We start from the raw sequence: 19056 nt of genomic DNA on the forward strand, positions 1-19056 counted from the left end.
TTCTGAGTAGGTACTAGTGGATAAGGGCTACACATGGCTGTCTGACTGAGGCTTATACGCCAAAATTTAGCACGCTTTACGTCTCCACAAACGTTTCTGTGAGCTGGCGCTGTAGATTTTGTTTAATCCTTCAGAGGACTTAACCTTGGCGGAGGTAATTTCAGAATGTGTACTGAATAATGAAAGTAATCAGAAGCTTTTTTTGATGATCAGTTAATCAGCTTCTCATATTTGAACATACAACTATTTTCATGACCTTGGCAGAGGTAATTAGGAGCTGCATAATGACACTTAAAAAAAAAAATTTAATAAAAGCTTTTCGGATATACTTGCAGCTTTCCTTTATTGAATCTCAGACTGTTGGTCTGAGAAAACAGGACATCACAGTGAACTTGAAAAAAATATTTTCTAAACGTTTACTTACCGAATGATTGAAAAGATAGTTGAAAAACCAATCCGAAGATTATTTAATACAGTGAAATGCGACCTTAGTCTACAGTTCACAAACTGTGGTATGATATGACTATGAATAAGCATAATAAAGCCTAAGGCTAGTGGACCAAACAGCCTTATTAGCTTCACAAATTTCACTGCTGCCCTTCAGTAGTGGTTGGGATTCATTTTGGTGAATCAAACATAGCATAGTAAGAGCCAAATATTGTTCAGCTACAAGAGTGAAACTTATTTCTTCACGAAATCTCTTCAAAAGAGCAAAATTAGGCCAGCAAGGAATCTAGGAAGAAGTAGAATTCCTGAAATCAGTGCCTCAAAGGAATAAAACATAATAATAATAATAATAATTTCTAATGGCAGCTAAACTAATGATAATAAGCACAACCAATAACACTAGAAACCAGAAGAAAATAAAACAGAACTGCAAAAAGTGGCTGTTGCACAGAGGCATGCATTAACCAAGCAGACCATCCATGAGACAAACCAGAGCGTGTTTTTAGAACCGCACAAATGTCAAAAGGCATTAAAGGCTGTGTTGTTCCAATTAAATATGCTGGGATGTACAGAATATAAGGAACACTGAGGAGGCTTTACAAGGATATGGCTTGACAACCTTGCTAATGTTTTGCTGATAGTAGCAAGAAAATCTATGTGAAGATGTAAAGAGCAGCACCAGTCAGATATGGTTCAGGACATGTGCTCAGCAGGCAAACTGACCTGAATTTTGAGGGTTAAGGGAAACATTTCTGACAGAAAGCAGAATTAGAAATTTCTTCAGATTTCTTCCGTTGCATATTAAAAACCTAAAAATAAAGTGTTGGATAAATAAAAAAATAAAATAATAAAATAACCCAGCCATGGGTTAAAATGACTACAAACCTAACATATGGATATAGGAAAAGCTGGATTACCAGCAGGGAAAAGTGGGACACAGCCCCACGGGTCCCCAAAGGGACCTGTGGTGTCTGTTTGGCAAGCTCCCTGTGGTAATTTAAATATTTGCCACAGCTGTAGCTCAGTGGTTTAGAGCAGGTTGGCCATCGTTCACAGGGTTGGTTGCTCAGTCCCAGCAGCCTCTTCATGTTTTGGACAAAAGCGCTGCTAAATGGATGTGATGTACTTATCTTTTCTGCTAGACTGTTATCAGGCAATTGACCATGAAGGAAAACTGCATCTCATCAGCGTCATTATGAATTACAGCATCTCTGCTTTCAGTTACATACAAACAATCCAGATGATCTTTAATGATCTCAGGGCTCTTTATCAGTTGATTTTATGCTTTTACGCTGTGTTCAGTCACACATTATCACATTTTAACTGGCAAGCAACCAATGTGGGGCTGTGTCGTGTTCCAGGAAGGTTATAGCTGTAAGACAGAGTAAGAATAATAATAACTTGCAGAAGTCAAATAGCTTACAGTAACAAGAAGTCAGCTAAATGGTGTTTGAGTAGAACAAGTGTAGGTTTAAATGTACAGTAATCAGCTGCTGTGAACATTATGGAAGAAGATATTTTAGCAAAACCACTGACAGTACTGTCAGTAACAGCAAGTTACACAATGCAACTAATGGAAAGTAGAAACACTGAGGCTAAAAGAATTTCATTTCACAGAGGAGCATGAAGCAGTATACGGACTTTTAATGTGAAGTATTTGATGGCATTTCATTGGAAAGCAGCTGACAGACTTTTATTGTGAAGTATTTGACACATTTTTATTGTAAAGCATCTTACAGACTTTTATTGTGAAGCAGCTGACAGACCTTTATTGTAAAGTCTTTGACAGATTTTGATTGTGAAACAGCTGACAGACTTTTATTGTGAAGTATTTGGCAGATTTCTATTGTGAAGAAGCTGACAGACTTTTGTTGTGAAGTATTTGAAAGATTTTTATTGTGAAGCAGCAGAAAGACTTACTTTAAAGTACTTGATTTATTTTGATTGTGAAACACCTGACAGATTATTATTGTAAAGCATCTTACAGACTTTTATTGTGAAGAAGCTGACAGACTTTTATTGTGAAGTATTTGGCAGATTTCTATTGTGAAGCAACTGACAGACTTTTATTGTGAAGTATTTGACAGACTTTTATTGTGGAGCAGCTGATGGGTAAACTGTAAGGCAGTTTGTGTGATTTTTCTGTGAATGAAGCTGCATTCACGATGAAACTGCTGTGGGCAACAGGGTTTGTAGCTCTTACTCAGATCAGGCTATATGTCAGTGTAGTTCATTTTGGGCAACATAAAAACTGGATGTCTCGAGGCTGTTTTTACAAGCAGAGAAATGGCACCAAGGTCACTCAGAAAAAGAAAGTAATGTTGTATTTTTGGCCTCGGACTGTGATGTCTTCAAATCCACGAGGCTGACATTTTAGAGATTCAGAGGACACTGCGGGGAAATATATTCATTAGTTTTTGTTGTGTAATCAGTGTGATGAGTCCTGACAGACTGACAGCAAGTTCCTCTGAAGGCTTTTCATGTGCTCTGCACAGCCGCTATTTTCAGCTTGTGACTGACTCAGAGAGTGAGTGTTTTATTGGTGTCAGACAGCTTTATCAGAGTGGAAATCCCTCCTCCAAATCTCAATGGTGTCACCTTGATTGACAACCGATCGAGGATCAATCAGATGTGGCGGAACGTGCCAGGTTCAGTTGTATTTACACTCGAACAGACCTCAAACACCCACCAGCGACTCATTAGCGTCTGCAGGCTGTTAGCTTCTGCTCTCAGAGCTGCCATATATTAACACCAGGTCCACCCACTCCAACACATTCATCATCTTTTTTTCAAATTCGGCTAATTCGCACGACAAACAGCAGCAAGTGAAGAGCAGGAGTGTGGAGTTTAACTCGGTTATCAGCAGCGATAAAGAACTGCCTGCTCTCAGTGTTCTTATTGATGATTTATCACAGAAATAAAAACCATCAGTTGCAGCACATTGGGAAGCTCATCTCAGGCTAAAGAAATCAGAGCAGGAACTGGATTTTAGGTTCTTTTAATGGGATGCAACTAAATTCAGATTGAATGATTTTGCATTTTAATTTAAACATTGGACACTGATTCCCAAATGTATTTGATCCACAGCTTGAAGCCCACCACTGCAACTAACCATGATTTTCAGTGTAGATTAATTTACTAATCGACTGATTGATTAACCATACAGAGATTCTCACAGAGCTCAAAATCACATCAACAAATATCTGCTTTCTGAGTTTAACGCTCAAAAGTAATTTGCTATCATGTCAGCTGAGGAACAGTGGCCAGTTCTCCTGTATGGGAAGCACAAACTATGAAATCTTTGAAAAACTACTTATCAGAATGTTAAACTAGATGCTGATTGATTTTCTGTCCATTAGATGGTTCCAGTAATCATTAACCAAGCGTAATTGCTGCAGCTCTATTGAAGGCTGAAGTCTTTTGTACCCAACATCAGCTGAGATAGTCTCAAGCCCACCACTGCCCTCTGTAGGATACAGTGGATATAGTCAATTAATGTTTAAATGGACTTTTATATCTTATTTTATTATTCAATAGGTGGGGTTTCCTTAAAATATTAATACTATTGATTGATTTAGTGAAGATGGCTCACCACCGCTTGCTTTTACTGAGCTGCAACTATACCCCTGATCTCAATCTCAAGTTTCTTTCTTGAGCAAATGACCTTTAGCTACTTTGACCAAAGAACAGTGGAAAGTTGTCTTAATAGCGCATTATAGCTTTTGATGTCCGGTCCGGTCTGGTTCTGAGTCTCAGATGAGAGCAAACACCTACTTGAAAGACTGATTGTTAGCCTGGATACCAGGCAGCTTTGTTTTAGCATGTTGCTTGTTTAGGTTCTTCAGTTTTTGCCGGATCATGAAGTGCAGACCATTTTCTTGTAGAGATGTAAGTAAAGATGATGGTTTGTGTTGACTATTCTAGTTTGCTTTGGTAACCTTGCACGTTGAACAGTTACACTGCAGAGGTACAATGTGGCACCAAGGGCTCCTGACCGAAGGTGAGAAGCTAACCCTTATTATACTCTGTCGAGAACACGGACAGCTGGAGATGCCACAGTTGAGTAGTCACTCCTGTTATATTTCTTTTGAAGTCCACTTGAAGTCTGCTGCCTGGGGCACAAGCATAGTTGGTGCATAGTAATTCAAAGTCTCTGCAGATGAGTTTGTACAGTCACAAAAACTGGCAGGCATGTGGACGTCCACATGGACCCTCACACTCAGCATCTAATGATAAAATTTACAGTTACTCAGACCCAAGCAGAACCTAGCTTTCTTTCAAATATGGAAAAAACAATCAAGTTCTTTTGACTTTCTATTATAAGACTCGACTTATGGAACAGAAGAAGTCTGGGTATTTTGCCACATGGGAAAAGGATTAAAACAGTGTAGCTCAGCAGTCATCTGAAAGCAGCAAGGCTGAGTTTAATCACCAAGAGAAACAGTTATTCTAAACCCAATTGTCATTAAACATGCATCTTCCCATTTCCAAAAGACAGTTAGTAAAGTCTTCAGTAATTCACTGCAAGTCTACAAATTACTCCTGCAGGGTCTAAGCACTGGGAAATTTTATATTTTCCAAGATGTTTTTCTTCATGGTTATTCACATATAAAAAGAGCCTTAAAGGGATTGTTTAATGATAAAGCAAGACTTTATGTACTTGAACTGAAGGAAACTGTAACTCGTTTTTAGATTCATCAAGATATTTCATTTCTCATCCAAGTGTTTTGTTTTTGTTTTTTTCAGTTCTAACGGCTGGTGAGGAATCCCAGGTATATAACCTTTAGTGGAGTTGTGACCTTGGAGGTCGTCCTAATAACCGTTCACCCACCCTGTCTTTAGTTTAGTTGTTTAATAAATATATGAGCAAAGTTGTGAAGCAAAGTATATAGGTCATTAGGGACTTTTCTAATCCCACTAGAGCTTAAATACCTAGGACTCGCCGTGAGCCTTTCGAACTGAAGAAGCCCTCTGAATGAGAATCAAGAATCAAAAAATATGTCTAGTTGCTGTCAACTCAAGAGCATAAGACTTCCATGACCTGGATGACCAAAAACCTACACAGGCCATGTAGGGTTTATGGATGCAAACATGGAAATCAGCAGATATACTACAGGTACCCCGCATCGTTAGGTGAAGATTAGGGAGTTCTAACCATAAAGGAAGAGAAAGGAGGCACAGTGCTGTTGATGTTTGTCCTTCCTTTGGCAAAAATAGCTGTTGGTGAAAGCTAAAATGAAGAGGCCTGCTTACAGATTCATTGACCAAATCAGGGTATTTTTCCACATGGGGACCGGATGCAAAACAGTGCAGCTCATTAGTCATCTGAAGGTAGAACACAGTTTGACTGGACTTCTGTTATTGTTGTTGGTTGATTTTTTTGCAGAAAATATTGAAAATGAACTCCATATTTCACTTAATTTGGATGGTTTATTTTTGTAACAGCCTATGGTTTAAATCACATTTAGTCTTCAGTCATTCCCATAGTCTTTTGGGGCTTTTCTACTTTCTGTTTGAAGTAAATATTCTTATCACAGTGAATTTATGTGTAGGTTATTTGAGTTATTATCACACATGGGTGTGGCCTGACTAAAACCCTTGATGGATTATCAGGGGTCTGAAGCTGATTAGTTAATAAGTCAGTCTGGGTCAGTCTGACAGACACGGGTGGAGAAGGAGAAATAGGATGCTGCAAGGAGGGAGCTTAAGTTGGAGAAGTGTTTCTCTTTTCCTTCCTGTTTTTAGGTTTTCTCTCTGAGGGTTATTGCTGCTCGTTGAGCTGCTAATGTGAGACGTTTAATGCCTTCATTGTGTGTGTGTGTGTTGGATTAGCTTTCTCCCCGCTGTGGAGGATGATCTGACGCACATGGGAGGCCGTCTGCAACACACACTTATGTTTGTACTCCTAGCTTTGTGGGGACCGCCAGTGACAAAATGTGTTTTCAGGCTCCTAAACCATGACAAACCTAAACCTGATCAAATGTTAAAAGCACATCTCAACCCCTGAAAACAGACCTTTGTGGGTTTTTTCAGAGATAATGTCCTCACAGGGTCTTAAATTCAGCACAGTCCTCACAAATATAGGCATACAAGTACACAAAGACATGCTCCCTGAGCTGCAGGAGCTTTTTAATTGAAATGTCTGTCAGCTCCTCGCGCTGAAGCCTGATTTTGGTAGATGAGAGGGAGTAGTTTGATGTTTGCTTGTCCTTTATTTCTTAACTTTTTAAACTTGACATGAACTGAAAAATTGATGAGTGATAATAGCATCAGCCTGTGGGTGTTTTTCACCACACTGGTCCCACTCAAATATCTTGAGCTGGAACGATAAGTCAGTGTGGAGTTTTTGACCACTGTTAGTAATATTTTTACATGACGGCATCCCAGTGTGGTCGGTAGTGTGGGTGACACAGTATTCATGCCAGTTTCACAATGCCCCACTGATAGAAAGTTGGTGGTGAAGTGAAGCTAAGCTGCTGAAAATAATGTGATTAGAAAAATTTCAACAATAGACATGTTGGTCAGTCAGAAAAAAAGTAGGCCGCTTGAAGAGCCGCTTGAAGAGAAGTAGGGGGCTTGAAGAGTGTTTGTGTTTCACCTTTGATTTGGGGTTCCTATGGTGGTAGATCTCTAGCTGGACTAGACAAAAGCCAGCAGCTCAAGATTTCCTCTATCTGTCTTTCAGGTTCTGGTAAAGCCGAGTGTGTCCGGGCAGTCGATGTCCTGACGGTGCTCAGAGAGAAAGTGGCCTTCGTATCGGGTAAAAACAAACAAGCAAAGAAAATAGAAAAACACTAATACTGCTGCAGGTTTTATCCCAGCTTGGTCTTCATGTAACTCAGTTTGAGTAACTGCTCTATCTGTTTTCCAGGTGGACGGGACAAACGAGGTGGACCAATCCTGACCTTCCCTGCGAGGACCAATCATGATCGAATAAAACAGGAGGACCTCAGTCGGCTGGTCACTTACCTGTCCACGATACCCAGGTAGAGCTGTTTTGCAGAGCTTACCTAAATATTAGTTAGCCTGGGCTACGTAGTATATATACTTTGTCAAAATGTTATGAATAGACACAGTTTTGTGAATTGGGATTGTTAATTTTACCATTATGGATCATAAAAACACTGATTTCTGTAATGACTCACTGCCTTCACTGTTTTGGAGGCCAAAAGGCTCTTAGGGGCTTAAGCAAGTGTTGGCTGCTTTCAGTCTTATAGAAAAACCCTTTTATGTCAACTAAAGGTCAACCACAGGTTACAATTACTGTGGAGTAACACAAGGTTCCATTTTAGGTATTATTTTATTTTGTATTTATAAGCTTCTATTCAGCTAAATTTCATTGCTGTGTAGACGACACACAGGTGAACTTTCCAAAAGCCTAGCTGTAGTTTAAAACTGTTGGATGATACAAAGTTTTCTTTAGCTGAATAATTGAAAATCAGATAGTTCAGTCTTATTGTTTAATCCTACAAACTGTAGTACTCAAATGAAAGTTTCTTTGAAACCCTGTTTACAAATACCAGAAATTTACGAGCTCAGTTTGACCCGACCCACGGTTGTCGAATTAAGACCTGTCTTCAGAATTAAACTAAGGCTTTTAAATTCACACCTGGAAAAACACATCCAAGCCTTTATAGTGTTACAGGCTTGACCATGGCAGTTCTGTCTCTCTCGAAATGCAGCAGCTTGGCATGTATTAGCAGATGGCATCATGTCACCCGGATCCTGGCTTCTCTCTTTTGTCTTCCCATATGTTATAGATTTGATTTCAAGATTTTCCTCATCACTTTTAAAGCATGTCTAGCCCCGAGCCTTATAGCAGAAACGGTGAGACTAAATGAGCCAGCTTGTGGCCTGATAGCCTCAGGTGGGTCCTTTTAAAATTGTGCTTTTGCAGGACCCCTCCACCTTGGAATGACCTCACAGAAACAGTGAACGACTTTAATTTGCTTAAAACTTTTATAGAGTTGGTTTTTGTCATTGAAAATGATATTGTCTTTTATGTCCTTTGTCTGGTTGTCATCTTTCAGATGTGCTGTTTATTACATATGTTCCCTCAGTCGTCACTGGCATTTGTTTATTCTCCTTTTCTTTTTGTTTGAGTATTTTGTTTTTTGATTGTTTGTTGAAGCACTGTGTAAAACCTTTTGTATTTTGTATTTTTTTAAATTTTAATGCACTATCAGGAAAAAATCCAGTAAAATGCCAAAAAATAACAGTGTAAATTCCTGTTCAGGAAATTCCAGTTTTCAAGTCATATCCTCAAATAGTATTTAGCATCTTTGACTTAAGCTATCTTTAAAGAAATGTCTTAACCAGCCAAGACTTGGAGGAGCTACTACTACTAACTAACGTGGGTCAAATCTTTGTAGAATTTATGCTGGTTGAGAAAATTGTACAGACCTGATGAAAAAAATAGTACCTGGATCGTATTACCAGCTTTTGCATCTGTGTGTCTTTCTGTCAGTGAGGATGTGCGTGCTCGTGGCTTCACCGTGGTGGTGGACATGCGCGGCAGTAAGTGGGACAGTGTGAAGCCAGTACTGCGAACGCTGCAGGAGTCATTTTCCTCCAACATCCACACAGCGCTGCTCATCAAACCTGACACCTTCTGGCAGAAACACAAGACCAACCTGGGCAGTGCCAAGCTCAGCTTCGAGGTACGTTACTGCACAGTGAAGATCAGCTGTCATTAGCTTAAGTGCCAATTCTCCTGCTGATGCCACCTGAAGCGCTTCTACAGGCAGTACTGTTAAACTGAGTGCACTGACTTTTAAATGAAGTATTACTACTGCTAAGAAGAGTACTGCTCCACTGACTACTGTGCCCAAGTGAAAAACCACTAATGTTAGATGTTCTTCTAAAATTACCCCTTTATCACATACTAACACTACACCTAAATGAAGTGCTCATGTTACAGAAGTTACTGCTACTACTTACAACCTGTGTGTACTATAGTACAACTACTCAGTTCTTGACATTCCCCTGCAGTACGCAGTAACCTGTTTCTGTCTCCAGACAAGCCTGGTGTCCGTGGAGGGTCTGTCCCGGCTTGTCGACCCCTCCCAATTGACCTCTGACCTCGGCGGCTCATTGGAGTATGACCATGTAGAGTGGACTGAGCTACGCCTGGGCCTGGAGGAGTTCTCAGGGGCCGCCACACAGCTGCTGGCCCAGCTGGAACAGCTAGAGGCCGGACTGAACCGCATACCAGAGCCGCAGGATGTTGATGAGGCCCGCAAGTGAGTGTTTTTTTCTCTCGTGTTTACCATATAATCTTAACCACTTACCTACAAAATTACACACAATTCCAGTCAGATTTCATGAAACTTCCGAGTTGGCGCACAGGCAAAGAAAGCACCTGTTAGATTTTGGTGTGGATCTGGGAAACTTCCTTTAAAACTGCAAACCTTCTTGGCAAATTAGCTCTTTTAAAGGTCATTAAAGCCAAGTCTCCCTCCATGTTTCTCTCTCTAGACTTCTTGAGGAACATGGTCGTCTCCGTAATACTATTGCCACAGCACCAGTTGATGCACTTGACCGAGAAGGCCGGTGTTTACTCCAACGTATGCGCCTTGGCCCTTCACACGGTGACACCTCTAATGAAGGTGGTGGGGGTGGCGGCAGCCACGGCAGCTGGCTGTCAGGTGGGGCGGACTTCCAGAGCGTGGCTCCAAAGGTTTCGTCCCTGCTGGACCGACTGCAGGCGGCTCGCACCCACCTTCTGCAGAGCTGGAGTGACAAGAAGCTGCACCTGGACCAGGCGCTGCAGCTACACCTCTTTGAGCAGGACGCCACCAAGGTGAGGTTTATGTTGTGATAAGCAAGTATGAAACCTAACTGGTTGGAAGCAGAATGAAAAAAAAAATATTTGTTTGCTCTGTTAATGTAGGTGCTGTCACATTTCTCAAAAGACTGACTTAAGTTCTGGGGGGTTCTCCCATGTGTCGACAAACATCATGTTTATTTTCATGAGAACAAAGCTGCAAATCACAGTTGACATGTTGCAAATTAGGTGACATGTGTTTCAGGCAGGAGAAGCTGTCAGCCCTTAGAGTGAAGTACAGAAATGAATAAAGATTTTATAACGATCCTTCTCGCAGAGTTAATGTCTGTTGAGCCTCTGGATGGTAACACTGGAAATGGTTTTTTGAGCTACTTTTGCATTGCCTAACCTCGCTTTTTCACACGTTGTTTGGCATCCTTTACATTAAGTTTGTAATGAGTTTCATGGTGCTTAAATTAAATGCGATAACTTTTGCACCAAGTTTGCCATCTTTTATGATGCTCTGCATTTCTTTGTATTATGTTTTGTGTCCATCAAATTTAAGTTTTCAATCTCTCACATTCAGTTTGATGTCCCTTACATTAGCGCTTCTTTTGTTTTATTCACATCAACCTTAGCATCCTGGACAGATAGCTGGATGCTAACCTTTCTGTCTTCCTCTGTCTTAGATGTCCGAGTGGATCGCTCACAGTAAAGAGCTGTTCATGCAGAGCCTGGTGGAGGTCGGTCAGAACCACCAGCACGCTGTCGACCTCCAGACACAACACCAGCACTTCACCGCCAACTGCATGGTCAGTCAGCGAGTGCACATGTATCTGTGTGTGTGTTTTTGTACAGAGTGATTTTAATGAGCTGAACCGACATGTTTGTGTTTGTGCAGAATGGCAGCGTGAACGTGGACAGCGTTGTCACTGTGGCGGCGAGGCTCGCAGAGGCTGGTCATTATGGTGCAGAACGGATCGCCATGGTTTCGTCAAAATTACAGGAAGACTGGAAGTCCCTGACCACGGCACTGGAGGAGCGCAGCAACACGCTCGCCATGGCAACCGGCTTCCACCAGGGGGCAGAACAGGTGACCCGTATTGATTTATATTACCATACTTGTCTCCTCTTATATGACACTGCAACAGTCAGGTGATGTTCTCATGTCAAAAAACCTACTTGTCTGTCTCTCCCTGTTTAGTTCCTGCATCGGGTGGAGGGCTGGGTTCAAGTGTGCTCTGAAGGGTCACTGCCATCAGCGGCAGCAGAGCTGGAAGCTGCTGTAAAAAAACACCAGGAGCTCAATGAAGAGATCTCTTCAAACTACACACAGGTACATGCCTGTCTGTGCTCTCAAATCCTGTGTGTGCTAGACAGCTGTCTGTCTCTTTTTTTATCAACACCTGTCCTTCTTCAGGTCAGCGAGAGCGGTAAAGCATTACTGGATGTCCTCCAGCGCTGCCCAGCATCAGATTCTGACGAATCAGTGCCCAAACCTGACTTCACTGCCGCCACACACAGCATCATGGGAGTTCTCCACCAAGTGATGCAGGTATGTCCCTCCGTGACCTGTCTCACATCCTCCACATCCAATGTGCAGGCAGCAAGATACGTGGAGTGATACAGACTGTCCTCTGTTTTGCAGGGTCACCATGAAGTGGAGAGGGCATGGCAACACCGCAAGCTCCGCCTCCATCAGCGCCTGCAGCTGTGTGTGTTTCAGCAGGATGTTAAACAGGTATGACCAAAAATGTAGATGCTGATCCAGTTTGAAATATGGATGTATATTCAGAGCCAGATTCTGAAGAATCCACTTCAATGTCCAAACTAAAATTCTTATAGCCACACATTATATTAAATGTTTGGGTTTGTTTGTTTTATAAATTATCTAAAATCTTAGATATTTTTGTGCATTTGTATAATCAAAGTTGTGTACCATTCAAAAATTCTGAGCTCAGGAGAAAAAAGATCTGAGATTCAGGTTAACCTCCACATGTCTGTCTCTCAGGTGTTGGACTGGGTGGAGCAGCATGGTGAGGTTTTCCTGAACAAACACACTGGCGTGGGGAAATCTCTGCACCGAGCACGAGCGCTGCAGAAACGCCACGACGACTTCCAGCAGGTCGCACAGGTACCGTAGGCTCAAGACCCACATATAGTTGATCTTTAAGTGCAGCTGCAGCGTGCTAATTTCTTCCTCTTTCTTAGAACACATACACCAACGCGGAGAAGCTTCTGGAGGCAGCAGACCAGCTGGCTCAGTCTGGAGAGTGTGAAGAGGAGGAGATTTACCAGGCGGCCCGAGACCTGGAGCTCCGCATGCAGGTGTGTCTGTTGAAGGGAGGGGGGAAGGCGGGGCTGTGTTGTAGTTTATATGCTGTGAATGTGTGGTTTACACTGTTTACATATCACAGGCCTTTATCCAGCGTGTTGAACAGAGGAAGCTGCTGCTGGATCTCGCTGTGTCTTTCTACACGCATACAAAGGAGGTAATACACATTGACACACACTTTGTAACCACTCGTCAGAGGTAATATTATTAACAGTAGCTGGTCTTCCTCTCTTCCTCTCCTCCAGCTCTCAGCGTGGATGGATGGACTCCAGAAACAGCTCTCCTCAGATGTCCTCGTCTGTCCAGACACTGTGGAGGCTCTTCAGACTCTCATAAGCCAGCAGCAGCAGCAGCAGGCCAACACACAGGTAACAGCCCAGCTGTGACCTCTGACCTTAAGTCTAACCCCGTCATAACAACCTAACACCCGCACCTGACCCCTGATCACCTCTAACCCTCACACTAACCCGAGCTCTAACCCTGACCTACAGGAAGCTGCGATGAGTGTCATCCGGGAGGGAGAAGACCTCATCCTGCAACTGAGGTACACACACACATACACAGTGGGTGTGTTTGTTTTAAGCCACAGTGCTGCACTGCTTACTAGTGCATGTCATTATTGAAGATCTAGATGTGTTCTGCAAACAGCTCTGTGAACCTGTCTGGTCTGGTCTGTGTGGCTTTGTTTGTTTTACTTGATTATTTAGAAAGTCCATATGCACCCTGGAACTTTGTGAACCAAATGTTGTGTTTTTCGGTTCATGTAGAATGTGTGTGGGTTTTCTCTGGATTATGTGGAATGCGTGTGTGCTTGTTTTTCGGGTTTTGTGAAATGTATGGGTTCGTTTGTTTTCTCTTCTATGTGGATTATGCAGGTGCTTTTATTTTCTGGATTATATGGAATGTGTGGGTACATTTGTTTTCTGTATTATAAAGAATGTTTATGTGCACCTTAGGATTTTGTATCAAACAAAGTGATTACCGAATCTGTACAAGAAGTGATGCATGAAAATGAAGACTGTATTAGTATATCAAAGGCCCCAATTGATAGTGAGAAGAACTATTTTCTGATGAGGTAAAACACAATATTGTGCTTAAAATCACAAGCACAGCCTTCACCCGAAGTGGATTATTTGCTGGGAGGTGTTAACAAATGCCGACATGGTGCTGAGTGAGCCTAAGAGGCAACTGGAAACCAAACATTCTTCAAAGAGAAACTTTACCCACTTCTAAAGTTCACTGTATCAAAACCTGAGGCAGTAAGACTGCTTGTTTGTTGCTTTATCTGAAACTGTGTGATAAGGATGTGTATGCACGCTTGTAGAGTTCACTACAAAATATGTATCATGCCCAAGACTGTTTTGATTAAATAGTAAAATCAGAAGAATTGATCATATGGATCAGTTGTTTATGGGTATAAGTACATCTTAGCTTTGAAATTTCACTTTCAATTTCAACCTCAATTTCAACAAAAAGTCTGAAAACCACAGAGGTAGATTATGTTAAGTTTGTGTAGAATTTATTGCAAGACAAATTCTGTGTTTGGGAGAAATTAAGAAATTCATGAATTGAAAATGAACTGGTCTCTGTGGTAAAAACACAGTTGACCATAAAGGTAAAGCTGTTGATTTACTGTTTGATCTGCATTCCTACGCTCACCTGTGACCACCAGCTGTGGGCAGTGATCGAAATAATGAGATGAGAATGACTGTGTCTGGGCTCTCCCTTTGAAATAGGGTGAGGTAATTAGAGAGGAGCTCAGAAGAGACTCACTACTCCTTTTTATTAAAAGAACCAGTTGAAATGGTTCTGGTATTTCACTAGGACACCTCCTGGATGCCTTTAAGGTGCATGTCCAATTAGGAGCAGACCCTGGGGCAGACCTAGGTGCTGGAGGAGGTAGCTGGGTAGATGGAGGTTTTTGAGTCTCTGCTTAAATTGATGTCCTAACTAGCCAGTCCTGCCTGAGTGGGTAAAAAACGTATGGATGAAAATGTTTATTACTACACACAGAACTAATAAACAATAATAAAGTGTTAAATTCTTATTTCCTGGCCTCTGAAGAGCTTATGGCGTGGGGAAAAGAGTCCAAATGTTCCATGAGTACAGTATATAATGATCTATATATGACCCTTACACTCTTGTGTTTGTTTACTAATTTGTGGATTTAATTGTTGTGTTGGCATTTGTTTTCAATAGACAGGGCAGTTAAGAGGCCTGTGTGATGCTGATTTCTATTATAATTATAGTTGTGTTTGTTTTCAGGTTTACATAGACTTTGTGTTTGTTCTTTATGGCGTTTTGCAGCCTGTGTATTTGCTTCAGTGTTCATGCAAACTCAGAGGCCTGCACTGGGTGTTGGTGGGTGCCTTTGTGTAAGATTTGACTAATGTGTGTAGGTGCATTTGTTTTTCGATTTGTATATCCTACAAGAATGTATTCATTTTCAGGTCAGGGCATTTTTATTTGTAGCTTTTTGAATGTTTACATATTCCTATAACGAGTGGGTGGGTTTGTTTCAGGCCCCAGGGCAGCTCGGTGGCCCATGTGGAGTCAGTGCTGCAACAGCTGGAGGAGTCTCACGTTCAGTTGGAGGAACTTTTCCATCAGAGGAAGATCCGACTTGATGTTTACTTACAGCTGCGCATATTGCAGCAGTGCACGCTGGAGGTTCATTTACATTCTACTTTTCCATACAAATTTTCCCTCCTTGCGTGAGGTTGGAAAGGTGAACTTCATGATTGTGTTTTCCAGGTTACTGGGGAAATGGACGCCTGGAAACAAGACCTTCAGAAACAGTCCCAGGACTTCTCCACCGAGAAAATAGCATCAACAAGGCTAGCAGATGCAAACCAGGACAAGCTGGCCCAGGATAAGTTAGCACTGGGTCAGTCACGTCTAGTGGAGGCGACCCCCGAGGCACTAACATTAGCACAGCAGCGCATTCACAGGTAAGCGGGCCAAGATGATGTCATCGCCCTCACTCGACACAATGATAACTCTTGACGCAGGCTTTGATTCATAGATTGGTGATTGAATTGCAGGCACATGGAACGAAGGCTGGCTATGAACAACATGATTTATGAGGTCATCCAGCAAGGCCATGACCTTCAACAGTACATCACAGAGGTTGTGGCATCAGGTAAGAAATTCACTCTCATGTAGTTTACTTTTGCTGGCTGAGGCAGTCAATTAAACTGAAACATATCGACAGAAACATACATCAGGTTCTTCAGTGACGTAATGTCTGCTTAGAAAAGGGGACCCAAGATTGAGTCCTGTGGTAAGGCACAAGAAATGAAAGGTGATGTGAATTTTGAATTTTAGAGGTTATTAATGGGCTGCAGTAAATACTTTAGTTTGGGGGCTCTTCAGTCGTAAGTGGGATTTTATTGTTAGCAGCTGAGAGGTTTTCTCTAAAGTTTCCAGAGATATGGTTTGGGGTCACAAAGGTATTTAATAAAATCCGGGTAATGTGGTTTACAATACCTAAGAGATTCTAAGATCTGTGTATGGACACCATGAATAATGCCACGGTAGACCCAAGCCCTCATGAGCTCCCCATAGTTATAAGTAAGTGGTACTGATTTCTGATAGTGTATCACTGATGTGCTCCAGGTGTCTTAAAGTGTTTTCTAGTGATCCTTGAGTGTGTTTAGAAGTTACTTAGGGGATTGTGGAAATCCCTTAATTGGATTTTGCTTATTTATTTAATTATTCTTTAAGGGATTTCTAAAGAAGATTGCTAGTGGCTGGGGATATTCCCTCAAAGAAAGGACCTTGAGACATTTCTGTTAATCATGCCCTCAGTGTTTTAGTTAGTGTCGCCCTGTGGGGCTCAGTAGTTTCTGAAGTAATTGTGGGTTTGATTTTTAACATTTCCATGAGGGGGCTCCAGATATCTTGGGTGTCTGGTGATCATTTGAAGGTACTCAAGAGGTTCCAGAGATCCCTGACAGTTATGTACCCGAATAGGTTTCCAAGTACAAGTATTAATTTTTGAAATGTGCCAGTTCAGAGGTTGCTTTATGATTTATTATGATAATTCTAATATTTGACCTGGACTATAATTTCTTTAACCAGCAAGGTGGATATTATATTTGTTTACACCAGCTTTATATATTAACCGTTGAACTTCACCAGCTCAGTACTGACCTGTCTAGGGTCAGGGTTGGGGTTGGTTTTAGCCACATACCAAATAGATGTTACATTTCAATTGTTTTATAACATTTCAGACATTTCAAATTTTTTATAGTTTGGGTGGACATTCACCAAACCCAAACAATAAACCTAACTCTATATGGGTCGCTGTTCACTGCGAGAATATTAAGTGGTTAAAAAAACTTTAGCATGTTCTGTAATGTCTGCAATAAAGTACTGCTGCTGCTGAGTATGAAATGCAGTGTGACTGAATTAAATTTAGGTATTTCATTTTTCATTTAGTCAAGGACTGAAGAAGTTGTTTCCAGTCACACTTTGAGAATCCTGTCTTTAAAAGGTTCTGTTGGACTGGTTGGTTTGCAGAGACAACTGAAGGGGTAGTGATGATACTGAAACAGGCTATGTGGTCCTTGATGTGCTTCCAGGTTTTCTGGTTTCAATCCAGGGCTTGTAGCTGTACTTGAGGGGGTTTTGGCTTTCCTTGAGGGGCTAATGAGGGCTTTGATGGCGTCAAACAGCAAAGCTGGCAAAAGGCCGAACGGGCACGAAGCAGAATAGTGCAGGACAGTTGCAATACAATGGCATGTTGATTATGTTTAACCTCCACAGAATAGAAGAGAATTGAATGCAGCAGAATAAAATAGAAATCAGTCAGCACATTTGATGCTCCTGCGTAGCCTCCGTCTGACCACTTCAGTAACACACTGATGATATTAGGAGGGAGAAAGGGGGGGCACCGAGGATAATGGGGGAGGGGGGAAAGGGGGATGGGGTTGCCATGGAAACTGTTCTCTGAAGCACACAGCTGGTCCCCATAGAAACCAGCGTATTGAATTTGCCATGGAGACACACAGACAAAAACTTGCATCGGTTCATGCATCCATACACATATGAACAAAGATATACATAAACAGCTGTCTTAATGTACTTGTGGGGATGTTAGCAGCCAAAACGCCCTCTCTTTGAAGGTCTAAAATGTGTATCTGTATGTGTGTGTGTGTGTGTGTGTGTGTGTGTGTGTGTGTGTGTGTGTGTGTGTGTGTGTGTGTCAGGTATTGAGCTGTCCGAGGCAGAAGGAGGAATTTCCTCTCAGGTGGAGGAGCTGCAGCACCTCCTGCAGGACAAACAGAAGGAGCTGCAGCAGATTGCAGATCTCATACACACACACCTGGAACAGAATCTGCAGCTGAGACACCTGCAGAGCCAGGTTAAACAGGTAACACACACAGATGAACATGTGCCAGGTGTCAAGTGGGGACTAAAGGTGATGATGCTGACCTGTCTCCGTCCCTGTGTATCTGTCTCAGGTGCTGGGTTGGATCTCTGAGGGGGAGGTCATGTTATCGTCCTGCATGTTGAATTCCAGCTGTTTGTCTGAAGCTGAGCAACTGCAAAGGGAGCATGAGCGCCTCCAACAGGCCATAGAGGTTATTGCACACACAATGCAAACTGTACACTCCAATTAGCAGAAGTAATAAAAAGGAGAACTATTAAATGGCTTCTACATCAAAACTATGCTAAGATATCAGGTTTCTAAACAGCATATAAATATGGATTTTCTCCACTCTACAGAAAAAAATATAGAAACATCTCTTAACAGTTAAAAAACACAAGACAGTAACAAACAGTAAAAAAAAATATCTGTTCAGTATTTTAAGAAGAAAGTATTTATAGCCTTACCATAACATTGCCCTTTCTGAGTAATTTACATATAGATGTATAGATGTAAATATGTGTGACTGTTCTTCAGAGTTCAGGTTATCACAACATGAAATGCATCAAAATCTGAGCAGCTTACCAGCTCAGCTAAATGGATTCCTGTGGGAAACCCTGCATGACAGCGAATAAATGACCCTGCCCTCATGCAGAGGATGAGTCTGATGTGTTTGCAGTCCATCACAGCAGTCAGCTTTAGAGGTTACCACAACAACAGGGACTCTCACACACAAAGTCCTCCCGACGGATTAAAGGAAATGAAGTGAATGTGCTGTGTCTTGTCTTTTTCTCCAGTCTCTCCTTCATGCTGACTCCCTGCAGAGGACCCACCAGGTGGCCCTGGCTCTGCAGCAGAGAGCAGAGCTCTTGGTCAGGTTAGTTAATCTATTATTATTAATGCTAATTAGCTGCAAATATCAAATTATTAACCACTGGTCTAATTAATTTCCAGTAAAATCTGGCTTAAAAACATTTTTATAAAGTCTTAAATACAGACATAGCAATGCTTTATCAAGTACATAGTAACCCTTTGTACAAAAGTTAGATAACCCCATGTATGTACTGCTAACTGTTATTGTAATTCATAAAATTATATTATACTTCACAATATTTCCGGAAATGAATCAATCAA

At 41.6% G+C, this 19056-nt stretch overlaps 1 protein-coding gene across 2 annotated transcripts in view; it reads left to right on the plus strand.

Annotated features, from left to right (window-relative positions):
• LOC134620308 (kalirin-like) overlaps positions 1-19056 on the plus strand; it is a 57056-nt gene that overhangs the window by 3014 nt on the left and 34986 nt on the right. For both annotated transcript variants that reach the window (XM_063466396.1, XM_063466397.1), the window contains exons 2-22: positions 7133-7207; positions 7319-7433; positions 8915-9107; positions 9466-9689; positions 9925-10249; positions 10903-11025; positions 11115-11306; positions 11418-11549; positions 11634-11768; positions 11862-11954; positions 12225-12347; positions 12425-12541; positions 12631-12705; positions 12794-12916; positions 13040-13092; positions 15071-15218; positions 15303-15499; positions 15593-15690; positions 17762-17925; positions 18017-18136; positions 18720-18799. In XM_063466396.1, coding sequence (XP_063322466.1) covers positions 7133-7207; positions 7319-7433; positions 8915-9107; positions 9466-9689; positions 9925-10249; positions 10903-11025; positions 11115-11306; positions 11418-11549; positions 11634-11768; positions 11862-11954; positions 12225-12347; positions 12425-12541; positions 12631-12705; positions 12794-12916; positions 13040-13092; positions 15071-15218; positions 15303-15499; positions 15593-15690; positions 17762-17925; positions 18017-18136; positions 18720-18799 — 2905 coding nt within the window. The remainder of the gene's footprint in view (positions 1-7132; positions 7208-7318; positions 7434-8914; positions 9108-9465; positions 9690-9924; positions 10250-10902; positions 11026-11114; positions 11307-11417; positions 11550-11633; positions 11769-11861; positions 11955-12224; positions 12348-12424; positions 12542-12630; positions 12706-12793; positions 12917-13039; positions 13093-15070; positions 15219-15302; positions 15500-15592; positions 15691-17761; positions 17926-18016; positions 18137-18719; positions 18800-19056) is intronic.

This window comes from Pelmatolapia mariae, linkage group LG23 (genome assembly GCF_036321145.2).
Source record: "Pelmatolapia mariae isolate MD_Pm_ZW linkage group LG23, Pm_UMD_F_2, whole genome shotgun sequence".
Lineage (NCBI taxonomy): Eukaryota > Metazoa > Chordata > Actinopteri > Cichliformes > Cichlidae > Pelmatolapia > Pelmatolapia mariae.